The sequence below is a fragment of the Ixodes scapularis genome, unplaced genomic scaffold, assembly GCF_016920785.2.
Source record: "Ixodes scapularis isolate PalLabHiFi unplaced genomic scaffold, ASM1692078v2 PGA_scaffold3__209_contigs__length_174095766, whole genome shotgun sequence".
Lineage (NCBI taxonomy): Eukaryota > Metazoa > Arthropoda > Arachnida > Ixodida > Ixodidae > Ixodes > Ixodes scapularis.
Genome location: NW_024609868.1, coordinates 91,069,329 through 91,088,671, shown reverse-complemented (window position 1 = coordinate 91,088,671; position 19,343 = coordinate 91,069,329). Strand labels below are relative to the sequence as shown.

The following is a 19,343-nucleotide window of genomic DNA, read 5'->3' as shown; positions in this document are numbered from 1 at the left end:
AACACGGAACACGATAACGGTTTGCCAAACGTCTCCAATAGACGTTTTTGAAATTCAGGGATCTTCATGACGCTGATCTTTGTGTGATATTTATGTCTTAAGGTGTCCTTTACGTGATCTTTAAGTGATATTTATGTGATATTTATGAAGGCGGCCTGTTGCAGCTGGCACATCAGTACCTCGCGCGAGACTTCCTTCGGAGCGCTCGGATTGGTGCGGTTACATCTGACAGGTGTGGAAGCAAACGTCCGACTTAAATTTCCATTCCCAACAATCTTCGGACTCCACTGACATCTTCTGGCACCTTCAAGCCTGCCAAAACCCGGATTTTCTGCGGATCTGGGCTGATGCCTGACGATCTGAGTAGAAAGCCCAGAAACTTGACCTTCACAGCGGAGAAAGCGCACTTGGCTTTATTGAGCTTCACGCCTGCCTTTTCGAGACAGTTCAGTACCTGCTTGAGCCGCCTGTCGTGTCCTGCTTGCGTGCTTCCGAAGACCAGGATGCTGTCTATCGGGTTGACGACCTTGTCCGGTCCTTGGAGAATGCAGCTCATTCGTCGCCGAAAGGGCTCCAGAGCTGAGCAGATTTTGAATGGAAGATGACAGAAGCAGAACCTCTACAACGGCGGGATAAAGGTTGTAAGCTCTTGGCTCTCTTTTGAAAGTCTGACTTGGTGAAAACTGGCGGTGGTATCAAGCTTCAAAAAGATCTTGCCTTGTAAAACCCGTCCCAGGAAGAGCTCAACGGAAGGTAGCATGTGCCGTTCCCGAAGCACGACTTCGTTGAGACGAGTAAGATGAACGCAGATGCGGTAGTATCCTGAACAGATGTAGGAAGTTTTTACAAGAACTCACACACTCAGAGCTAGCTGAACAACAAAAAGTTAAAAACTCAGTCACCCTCAACCTCACGGCCACGCTCGCCTTCAAGTCCTCAGTCGCGAACTTATGAACTCACCGAACTAACGAACTCACGCCCCTTAGAGAACTCATGAACTCAACAAACTCACGCCCCTCACTGAACTCATGGACTCACCGTACTCACGAACTCAAGCCCCCCATTGCACCCATAAACTAACCAAATTCATGAACTCACTGAGTTCGCGTCTCTCACTCAATCCCAAACTCATGAGTTTTCGAGGCTTACAAACTCACTCACCCTCACCTCATGCCAGATCGGTGAGGATGAATGAGGTGAGTGGGCGCACTCATGAGTGAGTTTTATCCAGGTATGCTCCTGAAACCTTGTGGACGACGACAATGACCGCACACCAGTCAGTCGGGTTGTCTACCTTCATGATGTTGCCGTCGGACCCAAGCTTCTCGAGTGTTTCCGTACAACGTCGTGAAACGGTATGGAAATTCTTTTCGGCACGCGGAGTGAGAACGGTTGAGCATCAGGACCACGGTGTAAGATAATAATTTTTACTCTTCAGGTGAGGACAGCGCGCTCCTCGCGCAGTGCAGATAAAGTTCGCTTTTCACTCTCTCTTTTTCTCTCTCTCACTATTGTTCAAGCGGCGCCGGCAGATGACTTGTCGACCCGTGGGCACGGCAAAGACGGCTCGTGCCGCCTCATGCTCCTCACGCTCAGAGCTCCAGCGAGGTTGTCGCTCGTGCAGAAAGACCTCGGTGTACCGGGGTGTCATGGAAACGAGATAATTTTTTTCGCTCTCACACAGTTTCGCCGTTTGGCCGCCGGCGACACTGTCAGCCGTGGGCACGGTGGCCGCGGAATAATGCAGCCTTTCGGATTCCCGTCGAACGAACACTATCTGATTACTCGCGCCCCGCCGTGTCCTCACCTAAAGAGTGTATCTTACACCGTGATCAGGACGCAGTCGGATGACGTACTGTTCCTTGAGTTCTTAGAGGCCGTTGAATAAATCCTTTCCCAGCAGCATCTCTGGGCCGGACACACTGTCGACGAGCTTGACGCCCAAAGCTTAAATGGCCAGGAAGCCTGGAGAGGAGGGTCTTGCGCTGGCATGATGTAGATCTGCTTGACAAAGGATATGTCCTTCCAGCGTAAGGTTATCTTGAAGGTTTCAAGGACTCGCAAACAAGTGTTATCGGGGCCAGCCAACTCGCCGTCTACCTTCTGGAGTTGCGAACGCCTGGAATTAAGCTTGGCAGCACCGTCACCTCCGCGCCCGAGTCGACCTTCAAATCGACCGTGTAGCCGTTGACGTCCATCGAGACAAACTTGGCTCGGCAACTCGATGAAACAGAATACAGTTGGATGGAGCTCAAGTTTCTCGTCTTTTAGCAGACTGCGTCAAAGTGGCCTTGCAGTGCCGGCACCGCGCTTGCCTGGCCGGACACTCGGAACGTAGATGGCTTTCTTTCCCGCAGAACTGACAGTTGTTTGTGGCGAAGGTACACGCGAACGACTCCTCTCCGTTGTGAGGCTTGGGCTTGAAAGGCGCAGTTTTGCGATGAACTTTCTTGATCTTCGCCTCTGCGACCACATGGGGAAAATCCGACTCCTCCTGGAAAACCGCGGTTCCGGCCTTCGCGGCGTCATCGTGAATTCACGCTTGAATCCTTGCTTCCTCTACATAGCTTGCAAGTGTTTTCATTGCTGGATACTAATCGTAATTTCTACTTACTGTTTTCTCAGAACTAAAACTTCAATGGTGGGAAACTAACAAGGCGAACCGAACGCTCGCGGCGTATGAAATACTGGTATGGCCTCAAATGACATCACATTCAAGCTATTTGTAGCGTAAGCTTCGGACAACGGCAGAACTTGTTTTGAGCACCCACGACGAAGCGGTTTCGCACCAGACGGTCTTCTTAATCCGCGGACTGGTAGTGACATTTCTTGACCAGTGTATGAAGCGCGGTGTAGAAGCTGTGAACCGATTCACCAACCTCTTGGACTCGACGGTGGAACTGTACGTTTTCGTAGACCCCTTTTAATGGATGAATGAAGTGGTCTTTGATGACTTCTACCGAGCCCCAGTCCGCTGCAGTTAGCGTGAGCGTAGCGAGGATGCGGCGTGCTTCCTGGGCCCCCATGGAGAAAGTAAGTGTTTTTACTTGAATGTCGCCAGATGTTTAATAAATTCCGGAGGCGCAGCTGTAATCTTCGAATCGAAGCACCCTTTGCAACCAAGTGCTGGGATTCCAGAAGTCGAAGTTCGGAGAAGGCGTTAGTCCGGTGGCACCGAAAGGCTAATGAAACACGGCTATGACGGCGGTGGAGACAGCTTCGATCGTTTTCTGCCATAATTTGACTATGGCATTCGGGTTACACGGCAGCTACTGTCACGAATCATTTCTGACACCATGTTTTGGGTAACTCTGGACTAACCGCACGTAACGTGGGAAGAAGCAGCCGACCCACGTGATATCCAAAACACCAGTGATTTTTATGTCGGCATCATGGCGACCCAGACAACCCATCGAATGTCCTTCCGCGCGTCCCTCGAGCCCGATGTACTCAGTGACGCATGACTCAGTTATCCTGCGTCACGCTGCGTGAGCACATGCACTCGCTACAATCTGGTGGCTCCAATAACAGTTTATCCTTTTGCCGTACTAATGGCGGTAATCAACCTGCAATCTGTAGTATTTTGCCGGGCACCATCACTTTCGCTAGTCAACGGTGAACGAGAATGTTCACTTTACCTTACACTTCTTTCTGGATCTCTAATTTTCGATGCTGACATAAATACAAGCAGTAAAAACAAAGAACAAATAATCATTAACGCCGTGATAAAATTTTATACATCAAGGCACTTTCGAGCCGATTATGTACCACGAACAGACTGACTAGACCTCATTTAGAAATGAACGCTTATATAGCCCTTCTATTTATTCCTGCGTCGCATCGTACTAACGTGTAACGTCTCGAATATACAGGGTGTCACAAAAGAAAATTTACACGGTCTTTTTTAACGCAAAAATAAACTAGGCATCGCCGAACGCTCATTCTCCGCCCAAAGGTAGCGCTAGAGGTCACAACCAGATGCCAAAGTTTCAGCCCGATCCGATAACTTAATCAAAAGTTATAAGTGAATTTCTGAAAATTTCAATGGGAAAATGGCGACCGACGGAGTTTTCAAACACATGGAGCTTTATGACACCAGAAACCGAAAACGGGCGAAAACGGGCTCCATTTTCCCATTGAGATTTTCAGAAAATCAATAATAACTTTTGATTTAGTTATCGGATCGGGCTGAAACTTTGGCATCTGGTTGTGACCTCTGGCTCTACCTTTGGGCGGAGAATGAGCGTTCGGCGATGCCTAGTTTATTTTTGCGGCAAAAAAGACCATGTAAATTTTCTTTTGTGACACCCTGTATAGACGCTTTAAACACGCGCTAGATTCAGCCGCCATTGCCGGCCTTCTTTTGTCTTGCCTAGTGCCACTAGTCTTACCGAGATGCGGGGCTACTGAAGCGGGCGTTGACAATCCTCCACAGAGGCCTATGCTGGGTAAAAGGACACAGTAGCATCTAAAGGGGCAGTAACCTGTACTGTTGTGGTAATTATGATGTGAAGCGAACGGAATACAAGGAAACAAAAACTGAAGGTCGGTTTTGGCAGCGCCCGTGCACAGCTGCCTGAAAGCGTCTATAGGCGTCACATTATCCGCTTCGGAGCATCTTCAACGTCTTTCATAATCAGTAACCACAAAACCACCATTAGCACTACACATCTGCCATTCCCCAGATGATGATGGTTATCAAAATGTCCCGATTGAATTTCGGAAAGGTTGTATTACAAGCATGGTGCCGCAACTGGTGCCCCACGTGTGGAAGCACGTAAAACGTTCGCGTCAGCTTAGCTTTTTTATATTTTTTATTGTTCTAGTTTTTTTTTCTCCCTTTTTTGTTTCTTTTTCTTACTTTCTCGCTTTTGTCCTTTGCTTTCACGTGGGGATAATTTCTGAAGCTTATCGCATCTTGCTACATGAATATTTGTAAAAATAGTGCGCCCTTTACTACCGCATCTCTGATGCGGTCCCACAAGACTATACTTTGTTTCAGCTTCGGTCCGAGCGCGGCCGATGTTATGAGACGAAGGGCCAATCAAACAGCGAAAAAGGCACAACGTTCCCATGGCGTGCTTTCTGCAGTTGATACGACCAGCCGGCATTCGCCATTTCTCTCTGCGTGGTCCTCTGCCGGCTAGTCCTATCAAGCGCAGAGAGCACGCCACGACGCTGCGCTTTTGGCGCTGTATGATGGGCCCTTCGGCTCATAACATCGGCCGCGCTCGGACCGAAGCTGAAACGAAGTATAGTTATGACATTCTGTAAACGCCTGGCCAGGACTTTCATAACAATATCATAATCAACATTTGTCAGACTTTTTGGGCTGTAGGAGTCGCCTGACAAAAAGCCTTACGGGGTCGTCAACCTTTGGATTGAGGACAGTCTGCGTCCTCAAAAAGGAGGGCGGCAGAACACGCTTACAATGCGTCTCCGTTATCACCTGATACAAAGAGACAGCTGTATCCCTTTTAAACACCTTATAAAATTCCGCACCGAGGCCGTCTGGGCCGGGCGTTTTGCCAGCAGTTAGCTCATCAATGGCCGTCTCAATCTCGCAAACTGTAATCGGCACTTCTCATTTTTCCCGAACGTCATATTACAATTTGGGCAGCAAGGGCAGACGAGTATCATTAAGGCTGTCCTCAGCAGTAGTACTACGCGAAAAGAGACCACGAAAATGCTCAACAAATGCCCCCTCAATTATAAGTTTATCGCGAGTTATCGTGTCACAATATCGTATTTCTTTAATCACGTTTCGCTGCGCCTGCCGTTTTTCATCATTAAGCGCCCGTTTCGTCGGCTTTTCGCTTAACCACAACCTTTCAGATCTAACCCGCACAACAGCCCCGTGGTACCTTTTGCAGTCGATGACCTCCAGTTGACTTTTAGTATTTCTTATTTCATCGACAAACTTGCCTGGCTTCGCCTTTCTTCGATCAGAAGGATGTTCAGCTGGCGCTGCAGCTCCTACTTTTTCTGCTTCGTATGTTTACTGAGAATAGTGCTCCTTTCAATAACAGTCATTTAACGCCCTCTTTAGGAAATTCTCACTTCACCCCGCACAAGGTCTGCTTATCCTCGTACAGTTAAAAACTTAATTTTTCACGAGGCAACTGTTAAACTTCCATAATGACCAGTTCCATCCGGGCATTTTAACCTTGCTCCCTAGAATAAACATAACTAGAGCGTGATCATTGAAGGACACAGGCTGAACCAAGTAATGGGAGCAAAGAGGAACTAAATCCAGGGATATGTATGCTCTGTCGAGTCGCGCGTCACTCTGGCCTTGAAAATGGGTAAAAGAAACGCTGCTTTTTGAGGAAACAGATGCGACGTCCTCTAATAAATTTCTCGCGACAATATTGCTTAAACAAAATAGCGCTGTGGTCGCGGACGTGGACCTGATTCGAGCGATTCTCAGGCGCGCAAACATAATTAAAATCACCGAGCAAAATAACAGCCCTCTCACAGGTAATGTACACGTTAAATAGTTTCGAAAAACGCTTTGCGCTCCCGCTCGCGAGTCGGCGCGTGAACACAAATGACACGCCATTCGACGTTAGGAAATGGAAAATCGCAGACAAGAAAGCGGCAGAAGGCACACGCAAACATAGCCGCCTCAGTCACACCTAGTGACCAGCGAATAAATAAACACCACACGCCCGAAGTTCCATCGGCGTGCGGCACACATACGTTAAAAAGAGTTCGAAAAGGCTGCACCATGCGGTCCGTCCGCTCTTGGCTCTCGACCTTTGTGTCTGAACAGCGATGATATCAAGCTCGTTCTTAGCAAACAGTCGGTTGAGCTGGTATTGCCGGCGCCGGGCTGCAAGTCGCGGACATTAATCATTGCCGTTCTTAGTGACGCTTCTAATATCACCGCCATTCAGAAGGAGGAGGTACGGACCGCACGGTTTTTATCTTGGCTGGAGTGAAGGTTCGTTTTCTTCTTAGGATTGCGTCAGGGACCTGATGACTGGGAACGCCGATGGTGTGCGGATGTTGATGGTCTAAAAAAATGACTGAAAGGACTCCATCAGTGAGAGAGAAATAAAAAAAAACGTCTATTTACAGTGCAGATTGAAAGGTGGCCCGACCGACGTCCTTCCCGGCCCTCGCGCGTCTCCCTTCTTCCTTCTCCTCGAGCCACAGCCGCGCCGCTCACTTTAAAGTCATTACTCAGAAAAAAGAAAGACGAAACCGAAACTACAGCCACTGTACCGAAACCCTGCGCATGTCGCGCCTCTGGATTTGTGGCCATCAATTTGTTTGACCTTCACACCTCCCCAACAAGTATAATTTTGGGGCCTCAATGCCACAAATTATCACACACAAAAACAAAATGTCCGCCCGTCATACACTGGTCGCTCTTGTAAGGTGATTTTGAATGTGCCCGCCAAGGCTCTAAACACCCTGTTACTACCAAAAGTGCCTTAAGGCTTGCATAATATGAACTAAAACGTGCATCTAAAAAAAAATCTGCAAAGGCGTATACGGAACATATGTGTAGTATTTTGATTTGCACGAGATGGCGATACTTGACATCTCCTTTTTAAAGTAGCCATCTCGTGCATCCATATAAAAGAATAAAAAGGACAGCACGCGACGGCATGAGCCGCGCGTGATCTGCGGCCTCATCGGCCAGTGTTCGCCCCGCTCCTGAATCCGTTGGTTGTCCTTTCTTCTCGCTCCGGCGACCGTCCAGGTCCGTTCGGGGCATGTAGTTTCCCGGCTACGTCGAACGTGAGTCACCGGCACTTGCGTCCAATGTAGCCAGGCTTTAGAGCACCGCCGCGTCGGCGCAGAATATAACATTTTGGCGACGAGGATGGGATATTTGTTTTAATATGTAGCATTTCCTCTTTTGTAACCCGGGATTCGGGAGGGGGCTTCACTCCGCGTCGCTGGTCAGTGGTTGAGGAAACCGGCGCGTAACTGTATTCATGAAATGTATTCCTTTTTGTTCCGGTTGAACAATAGTCATATTTTGCGGAAAGGCCGCGTTTGATGAGTTTCGGGGGGAGGCATTAGGCCTAGGTTTTCAGTACGTTCGATTTTCATCGTGAGATGACTTCGTCATCTTCGTCTTCGAGCGGCCCAACGGCGTTCCCGCCGCCGGCCGTCTTTTTGGCAGTGCCCGGTCCGCCGATAGTAGCTTGGCCGGCATGGAAGCGTGCTTTTCTGACTTTTCTTGACGCGTCGGCGTTGCATCTCGTAGAACCGTTCCGGAAAAAAGCCATCCTGTTTTCGCTGTTGGGCACTGAGGGCCAGCGCATCGTGGATGCATTTCAGCTGTACGAGACGGTTGCGGTGGAGGGGACTGACGAGTTCCAGGTTTTTCTGGAGGCAGTCGAGAAGCATTTTGAGTTTTCGGGTAGTATCGCGCTTGAACGCCAGAAGCTGCGCGGTTTGTTCCAACGTCCTGGCCAGTCGGTAACTGAGTTTCTTGCCGTGTTGCGCCATCAGGCTTCGTTTTGTGCTCTGGGGAACGCGCTCGATGAAAGACTTTGCGAGGTTTTCTTGGAAGGCCTGGAGTCCAGACGCGTTCAGGATCGCGTTCTGCAGGAGTGCGAGGGCAGCGAGCTGCCAACGCTGTCGCGGGCTATCCAGATCGCTCGCCAGTACGAGCAGAGAGCGAAGACGGCCGCAAGTTTTCGGCGGCGAGAGTCGCAAGTCCCGGTCGCGGCAGAAGTCCAGCGTGTCCAGATCGAGAAACGTCAAACGGCAGCAACACAAGATGGCGGCCAAGCGTCGTCTTCTTTCATCGAGCATGGGCAAGATGGCTACAGCGGCTACCCTCCCTGGCCTCAACCTGGCTACCCCCCGTCGCAGCTTGGACCCAGGATGCCTTGGGCTCCGGTGGCCTCCGGTCACGTGCCCCGTTTTCCGGCGAGGGTGTGCCAGCCTCAGCGTGGGCGTGAGCCCGCTCCGCCTCGGACGGGTGGGATCGGAGCAGACGACGCCTGCTACTTCTGTGGACGCCGCCGTCATGATCGGGCGGTTTGCCCGTCGTCTCAAGCGACATGCTTCTTATGTGGAAAGTGGGGACACTTTGCAGTGGCGTGTCAGAGTCGTCGCCCGCCGGCGGCTGCCTTCACCTACGATCGGCGACAGGCATCGTTCCCGGTTCAATTCCGTGGTACTCGGCGGACCTTCGCCGACAGACAGTTCAGAGGGGACCGGCCCGGCCGGGTGAACGTGGTCGGCCAGTCGCTGTCTCCTGAGGAGCTGCCAAGCGTCAGGCTGACGGAGGAACCTGTGGTCGTCGGGACGGCCGAGCGACAAGAAGGCGGCAGCATGCGTCGTGACGCCTTCATGGCCGAGATCACGGTAAATGGGACCCCTCTTCGTCTTCTTGTTGATACCGGTGCATGTGTGTCGATCCTAAATGAACGCATGTTTAACGAAGTTAACAAGCAGCGGAGGATAAAGTTACATCCGCCGTCGACGCCTCTCGTCCACTATTTGCAAGAGACCATTCCGGTACTTGGATGTTTTGTGGGACAAGTAATTTTTAAGAACCGCTGGACAACGTTGGAGTTTTACGTAACCAAGACTGGACGTTCGTTACTCGGCATCGACGCGGTCCGCGAGTTGCAACTGGTGTTGAATGGCGCTAAACATGAGTGTTTGTATGCGAATGCAGCTCACGGAGGAGGAGCACCACAGCGGGATGTGAGGCCCACGCCCAACCCGCAGCGACGACCGTTTCCCGCGTCGTCCTGTCAAGCATCGCAAGTCCCTGGTTCTCGACCAGCGGCAAGTTCCAGACCTTCATTTGCGGAGAACCCGTCTCCTGCTTCATCGGTCTCTGAAGAGACCACACCTAAAGTCTTCGAGGACGAGTCAAGTCCGCAACGTCATCCTGAGAGTCAAGGGCTCCATCGTCCGCAACGTCATCCTGAGAGTCAAGGGCTCCATCATCCACAGCGTCATCCTGAGAGTCAAGAGCTCCACAGTCCTGAGAGTCACGGACTACACGGTCCACAAGATTATCCGGGGAGTCAAGCGCCCCAAGGTATGCAGCGTCATCCAGAGAAATCCAGTCCTTCGACGAGCCTTGTTGGTGGTTCCTCGAAGCGAGACGCATCCAGGTTGCCACCTGGCTTCGAAGATTTTGAACATCTTTTTAGCCCAGGCTTGGGTCTGCTGAAGAATCACTCGCACAAGGTCAAGGTGCGGCACACAGTTCCACCAGTCCAATCAAAGCTCCGTCGCCTCCCGATGACCCTAAGGGATCGGGTTTCCGAAGAAATTTTCAAGCTGGAGCGAGAGGGCGCAATTGAACGTGTCGAAGCCTCCGAGTGGGTGTCACCAATTGTTGTCGTCCGCAAGCCCGATGGCAACATCCGTATGTGTGTGGACCTACGAGCTCCGAACCAGGCCGTTGTCATTGATTCATTTCCACTTCCTTGCATCAATGAACTGTTAAACTCTCTACGGGGAGCGGCGATCTTCTCCAAGCTGGATTTGGCGTCCGCCTACCATCAAGTCCGTCTCGACCCGGTGAGTCGTGACCTCACGTCTTTCATTACCCACGAGGGGTTATTTCGCTTTAAGAGAGTTTGCTTCGGGCTGGCATCCGCACCCGCAGCTTTCCAGCAACTCATGTCCAAAATCCTAAGGGATTGTCCATGCGTTCAGTTCTATCTGGACGATATCATCGTTTATGGATCCACTTTGAAGGAGCACGATGAGAATCTCCGTCGTGTCTTGTCTCGAATTTCCCAAGCGGGAATGAAGCTAAACCGTAAAGGTGTTTTCCAAGTACAGGAGCTCTCATTTTTGGGACACCATCTTTCCGTGAAAGGTTTAGCACCCCTGTCATCCAAGGTAGATGCGGTCCTAAATTTTGCAACTCCCTCTGATGCAGTGAAGTTAAGAGCATTTTTAGGGCTGGTAGAGTACTACAGCAAGTTCATCCCTCATTGTTCCACGGTCGTCGAACCGATGCGTCGTCTCCTACGTAAAGGAGTTCGTTTCAACTGGTCTCCGGAAGTCGAGGTCAGTTTTCAGAAAGTAAAGACTTCCATCCAAGAAGCTCCAATTTTGGCCATGTTTGACCCGACGTTGCCTATCGTCGTGGCCACAGATGCTTCTCAGTACGGTCTCGGTGCTGTTTTGCAGCAGCAGTATGGTAGCCAGCTTCGTCCGGTAGCCTTCGCGTCTCGCTCGCTAACTGATGCAGAGCGAAGGTATTCCACGGGCGAGAAGGAAGCTCTCGCATGTCTTTGGGCGTGTGAAAAGTGGCACGTGTATCTGTGGGGAAGGTCTTTTGTCATTCGTACTGACCATCAGGCGTTGGTCACGTTGCTGTCCAACAAAGGTTCTGGAATCCGTCCTCTAAGGATCACTCGTTGGTCCTCCCGACTTCTGAATTACAATTTCAAAATGGAGTTTCAGAAGGGCGCCACCAACGTCGTTGCTGACGCGTTTTCACAGTTGCCAGTGTCTGATACTGAGGAGGGCATGAGATTCGACGAGGAAGTTGTTTCCGTCGTAATGGTTCCTTTGTCGAAAGGCGGTTTTCAACAGGCTACAGCCAATGACATAGTTCTTCCTTCAGTCATCCGCTATACTACCTCGGTTTGGCCTGAAGATAGTAAAACCAATCCAGATCTCCGGCCTTACTATCACGTCAGAGACCAACTGTCGCTGTACGACGGTATTTTGTACAAGGGAGAAAAACTTGTCGTCCCCGTCGAGTTTCGAGACCGGATCGTGGAAGTAGCACACGAAGTTCATCAGGGGATCACAAGAACCACAAGTGTGATCCGGGAACACTACTGGTGGCCGTTCATGAATGAACACATAAAGAACAAGATCCAGAACTGCACGGCGTGCCATGCTACCGACAAACCAGTGAAGGCTGCACCGGCTCCCTTGCAGCCCATCCAGTTTCCAAGTCAGCCCTGGGAAAAGCTAGGAATCGACATCGTGGGCCCGGTTGATCGTGCACCGGCCAGTCAAAGGTTTTTTTTGGTACTCATAGATTACCACTCCAAGTGGCCAGAAGTCCAAGCCACGTCTTCTGTGACTTCTGCGACTGTCATCAGCTTTTTGAAGAACGTTTTTTCACGCGAGGGACTGCCCTGCGAGATTGTGTCAGATAATGGAGTACAGTTTACCTCCCATGAATTTCAAGATTTCTTGCGTCAACATGGCATCAAACATAGGAGAATGTCATTATACCACCCCCAATGTAACGGGCAGGTGGAAAGATTTAACCGAGTCCTGAAGTCGTGCCTTCAGTTAGCTGTTGTACAAGGTCGTCCACTTCCAGATGCCGTTCAAGACCACCTGGAAGCGTACCGACGTACGGTACATCCTGCAACAGGATTTGCACCATCCTTTCTCCTTCATGGACGAAATCATCGGTCTAGACTAGACGTACAAGGCATGCCGACTAGGACGGTACCTGACGATCTCTTGGAACGTCGAGCTCAGCTACAAGGAAGAGTACAGCGCTATCAACAAAACATGAAAGATTATTCTGACCATCGTAGAGCGGTACGACACCCTCAGTTTCATCCTGGGCAGGCTGTTCGCGTATTCAACCCCACCCATCATAACAAGTTGCGGAGTACATATACAGAACCACAACGGATACATGCACAGTTAGGACCTGCTACATATCAACTCGCTGACGGTAGGAAATGGAACGCAGCGAAGCTTGCAAAGTCCATACAGCTGCCTCCAGCACAAGTTCCTGACTACGGTTGGGATGATGATGATGACGAAGATGACTTGTATATACCTCCTGCAGCTCCAGTGGTTCCTGTACTGACCCCTGGACGTGGAAGCACTTCAACGTCCCAAGTACCAATTGTCTTTTCTTGCCCGGAGGGTTCCTGTGACCCCGCAGCGTCTGGTCTCTTGGGGAGACCCGGTTCATCTGCTGCACCCATGGCAGGTGCACCTCGCCATGCAGCGCTGGGTTCTCCCAAGGAGCCGGATCTGTTTGCTGCGGCAAAGTTTACAGTTCCGGTTGCTGCGGCCGAGTCTCCTGCTCCGCGTGCTGTACCGGGGCCTGTTCCTGGACCTGTTCCTGGAACTGTTCTTGGAGCTGTCCCTGGGCCTGCCTCTGTTCCTGGGGGCCCTGCTCCTGTTTCTGAAGGGAATCTCGGGTCGGCTGTACCCGACATGATCGGGATCCCTGCACCTGAGCTCTGCCCTGCTTCCGTGGCAGACGCTGGACAGTCTGTGGAGCCTGACAGGCTTGTCAGGCCTGTTCCTGAGGCTGCGGTCAGGCCTCTCCCTAAGCCTGTACTCAGGCATGTTCCTGAGGCCAAGATCAGGCCTCTCCGTGAGCCTGGTCCCGGTCCTGTTCCGGCGGTCAGGCCTCTTCCTGGGCCCGTGGTTGTTGCTGCTCTGGACGCTGTGCCAGGGTCATCACCAGAGTCCGTGGTTGCAGAGCAACTACCTTTCTCCGATCTGGCAATTTGCCCAGACACACGGGCAGAACTGCTCGTTTTGCCGTCGCCAGAAACGAGTACACCTCTGGAGTCTTCGGAAACGAGTACGCCATCTATGCCTCCACTTGAGGATTCAGTGGAAGAACTCACGACCGAGTTCCACACACAACCCACGATCTCCGAGCCATCTACAGCTCCACTACCACGAGCGAGGCAAGGTCGGCCAATACGCCAGAGAAGACTTCCGCTGAAGTTCAAAGACTATATTCTTGCACTTGGCGATGATAGTTTTCAGTCAGATTCGGAGTACAGTGACTAAGACTTTTGTAGTTATGTTTTCGTAAAAGGTCATTTTGGTATCAACTTTGGGTACATATAGAACATTAAAAGCATATCACTGTTATAGCAAAACCTTGGCCAAGGTTAAAATGTCCATGACAAACACAATATTCTAAACAATAACCAAACTAACAAACTAACAGTCAACACTACAATGTGTCATGGACATTAAAAATGGAAATAGAAAATACAAATCATAGTAATACAAATGTACTCAAAAAGGTATTGTTGGATGTTTCATTTTCCTCCCAGGAGGAGGAGAGATGAGAGTGCTCTAAGTTGAAATATGACTCTTGGAATGAAATTTTGATCGTCACGTGACTAGTATGATGCAACCTGAACTTTCAGTGAAAACCCGTTTTGTTCGGATGACTTGTTTAGGATTTTGTTGAATTTTCCGTGTCGTGCACACAAAGAACGTCTATGAACAATCTTTTGCGAATTTCATTTTTTTTTGTGTTTCAACGAACAATTTCAAAACCAATATTTCCAGTGAAATAACGCAATTTTCGGGTGGTGAAGTGTTTTGATTTTCGTTATTTTTTTCACATAACGAATGTATAACGTAAGTCTTCCTCCCACAATTTTCTTATTTCTTTTAAGGGAGGGAGAATGTAGTATTTTGATTTGCACGAGATGGCGATACTTGACATCTCCTTTTTAAAGTAGCCATCTCGTGCATCCATATAAAAGAATAAAAAGGACAGCACGCGACGGCATGAGCCGCGCGTGATCTGCGGCCTCATCGGCCAGTGTTCGCCCCGCTCCTGAATCCGTTGGTTGTCCTTTCTTCTCGCTCCGGCGACCGTCCAGGTCCGCTCGGTGCATGTAGTTTCCCGGCTACGTCGAACGTGACTCACCGGCGCTTGCGTCCAATGTAGCCAGGCTTTAGAGCACCGCCGCGTCGGCGCAGAATATAACAATATGCTCTCTCTACACCAGGCTATTTTCACGAAACCCGCAACTGCCCGGTCAGTCATACCGACAACAAAAAAAAAATCTCACCAACTTAAAGTATACAATCCATTTAAAAAGACACACCAAAGCTTCGGTTCGCGCATGCGCCGAACAAAAAACCATTGCTTGACAAAGCAGTCGCTCCGTCTCTATGCGGTCCGTTTGGACCGTGTGGACCATGTGGACCTCGCGCTCCACAAGCTGGTCCATCTCGAAGGCTCTCAGCTGCGGCACTCGGCCCTCCACCGGGAGCTCTGTGACCTTGGCCTGCTTTTCTTCTGGGCTGGGCCAATCCTCCTTCTTGACAGGTTCGCCCTCGGTCACTTTGTCGGGGTCTCCACCCTGGGTTGGGGGTGCCTCTTCGCCAGTCGCCGCCCCCGCCACCGCTAGGTAGCCATCGTTTGCACACCCAGCACTTGCCTGTCGACCGTCGGACTTGCGGTCCACGGCCGAGGCGGACACCACCGAGAAGATGCCCCGCAGGTTGTGACGCACTTTCTCCTTGATCCCGAACGCCTCGCCCCCGGCCGCGAAGACAACCTTGTTCACCGTGAGGCTGCCCGGCTGCAGGTCCGCGTGGGGCACCGCCGTCTCTTTCGGGTACTTGGCCTCGAGGTTGAAAGGCTTGTTCCGGTAAAAGGTGAGCATCTTGCTGAAGGGCAGTTGGTGCCAGCGGGGAAACACCTCTGCCCGACTTTCCTCTCCCTTGCCCGGGTCGTAGCACAGCTCGATAGGGTAGAACTGGGCGTCCTCCGCCGCAAAGTCTCGCATCTTGAAGATGGGTGACAGCATGGCACACTGCAGGGCGCAGCCCCGGACCACCGCCTTGTCCTGGTGCAGTGTCGTGGAGAGCTACCGCTGGAACAACTTGCGGACCAGCTGCTTGACCGCCAGCGCCCGGATGCCACCCCCGACCAGCTTCACCGACTCCACGTCCGGCGGCCGCAGCCCGGCCACCGTCAGCGCCCACGCCATCGTGCGCTCGGCTCGCGCTAGCAGCTCGTGCACATGGTCTCGAAGGTCTCCCGCTTCATCTTGCCCGCAACGTCCCGGTCGTTCTTGAAGCACTCAATGTTGAGCGGCCAGTCGTGCGGGTTGGCACCCATCTGCTTCTTGAGCCTCTCGCACTCGGTGATGAGGCGCATGAGGGCGCGCCAGTTGGTGGCCACGTCCAGCATGTAGCGCTCCTTGAACTCCTGGACGAAGTAGCGCACCAGCACCATGCCGAAGTCGTGGGGCCCGACTCCATCGACGGTAGTAGCCAGCACCTTGAGCCGGTCCTTGTTGAAGGCCACCGGCACCACCTGGAGCACCTATTGGCTCATGCCCACAAGGGCCACCACGCGCGGTTTGTCCTTGGGCCGGTCGTCCTTGTAGAAACCGAAGCTGTGCGCCATGGCCGTCGTCTGCGACCTCATTACATTCGTCAGTAAGCGTGTCTTCAGCTTCACAAACCATCGGTTTCAAGTCAAGCCTCCCGCACGCCAACTTTAGGCTGTCGTAGTCATCGGGCATCAACAGCATATCTATGCCGTTAACCAATTGTTCAGTGACGGCGCACAAGAGCGGCACCTCTCGAGGGACATACACAACGTAGCTTGTGGGAAGAGTCATCGGTATATGGCGTAGAACGGCGCTCACGCTGTCCCCGAACGCCCCAGTCGGTGTCACCCTTCCGGCCGACCCCTTCATTTCAGGCGCCACCCCCTTACGCACTACGCTAATCTCCGCTCCAGAATCGATAACCGCCTGCACCATCCTCGGTCCGCATTTGACCTCCACTCTCCGCAACTCAGCACGCGTACCGTTCTGATTGACATTTATGTCCTGAAACATACTCTGCTGAGATGGTATTAGATTTGTTGAGATGTTGCCCACCACGGAGTAATTTCTTTGTTCTCCATCTGCCGTCTTACGCGGACAGTCACGAGAAAAGTGTCCCAATCCTTGGCAGCTGAAACACTTCACCGTAGAAGCGTTAGGTTTAGTGTCCTGTTTTCGGTTCTCGCGTTTCTCCTCAAGAGAAGTGGCCTCTGTTGTGTTGTATGCGCGGCTCTTAGCTGGCGGGTGATCTCGCTTTTTGCATCGCTCGCCCTCGTCGAAACGATCAGCCAGTGCAGCCACCTCTACTGGTTTAAGCCATTTTCCGGTCTCATTTAGCGTTACATAGGTCTGCATGTCGACAGGCAAGGGATCTCTAACGCGGTCAGAAACCATTAATGCTAGCAAGTCCTCGAGAGAGTCGATCGAGCGACTTCGAGCATAATACTCAAAGCAGCTCTCAACCCGTGTCGCAAACTGAGTCCAGGATTCTTTCTCCATTCTAGTGGCTTTGAGAAAAAGCCTCCTGCACTCCGCCGGCGACAGTTTGAGTTCCAAGAGAACTCGCTCCTTAACCGACGTAATCACTCGCTTCGCCGACAGGCAGCCTATTCACCAGCGCCCGCATGCGCTCCGTAAGGTCGCACGAGCGAACCCCTCAGGCGCTCAGGCACCTCATATGTCGCAAAGACATTTTCGACACCGTCGAACCAGCTTGGTACGAGCAGTTCGGACGACGGCATTTGTGTCAACACACCCTTCATGAGCCTGGAAAAGCTAAGCACCTTTTCCCTCAGGTTGAGTTCTGCGCCGCCTCCACTGGTTCTGGGTCTGTTTTCCGCACGAACTCGCTCTAGTTCAAGCTCTAGACGCACTAGCCGTTCTTTTTCTCTTACGAGCTCAATCTCTCTTTCAATTAGTGAGCTACTCGATCGGCCACCACTGTCCCCGTCCTCGTGCGTCCCCACGGTCGCCGCTGGTCTACTCTGAGGTGACGGTTCACCTCGCTCGTCGACATCGTTATCATTAGCTCCATCCCGATCCAACGAGGTAACCGGCCTAAGCCGTTCCCCACTACGTAGCTCCATGGCGGGCACTAGTCAAAATAATCATGCACCTTACCCTTAAAGGTTGACAAGTCCCTATGGCAAGCACACGCAGTCTGTCGATCGGAACAGTCCGGCCCGATAACTGTGTCCGAGTCGTAGACACTTCGCAGGGCTGTGGGTCTGCAGCACTTCTCGAAGCCGCGTCGAAGCGAAGTCTCGGCGATTCAAGTCTTCTTCGTTAAACACGGCTGCTGAGGCCCAGGAACTTGCCGCCTCTCTTCTTGTTGAATGGAGTCGCTGTCCGCTGAATCTGCTGAGTCGTTCCAGCCGGCGGGGCCCGCTGACGCAATCCTGTCGACTGCGCCAGTGAAGGTTCGTTTTCTTCTTAGGATTGCGTCAGGGACCCGATGACTGGGAACGCCGATGGTGGGCGGATGTTGATGGTCTAAAAAAATGACTGAAAGGACTCCATCAGTGAGAGAGAAATAAAAAGAAACGTCTATTTACAGTACAGATTGAAAGGTGGCCCGACCGACGTTCTTCCCGGCCCTCGCGCGTCTCCCTTCTTCCTTCTCCTCGAGCCACAGCCGCGCCGCTCACTTTAACGTCATTACTCAGAAAAAAGAAAGACGAAACCGAAACTACAGCCACTGTACCGAAACCCTGCGCAAGTCGCGCCTCTGGATTTGTGGCCATCATTTTGTTTGACCTTCACAGCTGGGAACGGCTGTCTGACCCGCCTCGGCGATGGTCTGGCGACTGTGCGTTAGCCTTGCAGACTCCGACGCCTCATTCGACCTCCGGCGCACACACTCACGGGAGAGGCTTTAGCCCCCCTTGTGTCGTCCGAAGGGATGTTGGGCTTGACTGCGCGACGTCTCCAGGTGTGCGCCGCTTTAGGGGGAGGCAATTGCATCACCGCCGTAGGGTTCGTCGCGTCGTCCTCCCGCGTCCTTTTCGCGGCCGCGCCGCCCGCAAAGGCGTCAGGGTCGGCCATGGTGGCATCGGCGGCTGGATTCTCGTTGACCTCCTTGGAGGCGACTACTGCCTCACCGGGTGGTGCAGACGTCTCCACCCTCCGGTGGAGACGTCTGCTTTTTTGTGAACTCTGTTCAATATTCCTTCTGTTCTACTCCGTTACTTGGCTCACCATAATTCTTTGTTGGTATATATTGCAACGGAAATGATCATAGTATAAAAACAAGAGCTGTAACGAAATGTTAATAATGTGGAGTGGCTAAGTGGTAACGTGCCCGTTACCACAAAGTTCTTTGCAGACATGATGACGTAATTATGTGCAGACGGGCCTCAAACATGTTGGAAGCGTGTCTGCAGACTGGCTTGCATGATGAAGGAGCAGTGAGACCCCCGCTGAAAGGCGCAAGCATGAATCGCTTTTGGATCGCTCCAAATCTAACGGGAGAATTACCCATATCAGATTTCGCGAGACTCCTTTGCGCGCCGGGGCCTAGACGGTGGAGGCGTCGGCCAAATGCCAGAAATGCTGTGCCGTAAACTAACTCGGTATGTGTTTGCGTGTGCCGCGAGTCGATACGTCATGTACCATTCACCTTACGATCTCTCTCGCTGCAGCGCGGGCATTCTCGGGGTCGTCGCAAGAAGCAACAAAAAAATGAAGGGAAGACCGACGAAACGACGTTTAGAAAAGACGCGGCGGCCCGTAAAAGAAGAAAGGCGTTGGACGTGAGCGTCTGCTGCGTCTTTCATAATATAAAATTATGTAACTGACGGT

At 51.8% G+C, this 19,343-nt stretch overlaps 1 protein-coding gene and 1 pseudogene across 1 annotated transcript; one reads left to right on the top strand and one right to left on the bottom strand.

Moving 5' to 3' along the window:
- Positions 1-8,073: 8,073 nt before the first annotated feature.
- On the top strand, positions 8,074-10,162 carry LOC120847470. The gene is made up of 2 exons (XM_042292799.1): positions 8,074-9,743; positions 9,940-10,162. The coding sequence occupies exons 1-2, from the start codon at positions 8,077-8,079 to the stop codon at positions 10,160-10,162; spliced, it is 1,890 nt and encodes a 629-aa protein (XP_042148733.1). The 5' UTR covers positions 8,074-8,076.
- Positions 10,163-13,345: 3,183 nt separating this feature from the next.
- On the bottom strand, positions 13,346-16,898 carry LOC120847471 (annotated as a pseudogene).
- Between the last annotated feature and the right edge of the window lie 2,445 nt (positions 16,899-19,343).

What these genes read in the sequence shown, in the direction of transcription:
- LOC120847470 (XM_042292799.1), top strand. Translation starts at nt 8,077, where the DNA reads ATGACTTCGTCATCTTCGTCTTCGAGCGGCCCAACGGCGTTCCCGCCG. An exon ending in GCGTCGTCCTGTCAAGCATC is followed by an intron (nt 9,744 to 9,939) that starts GCAAGTCCCTGG and finishes CATCATCCACAG; the next exon opens with CGTCATCCTGAGAGTCAAGA.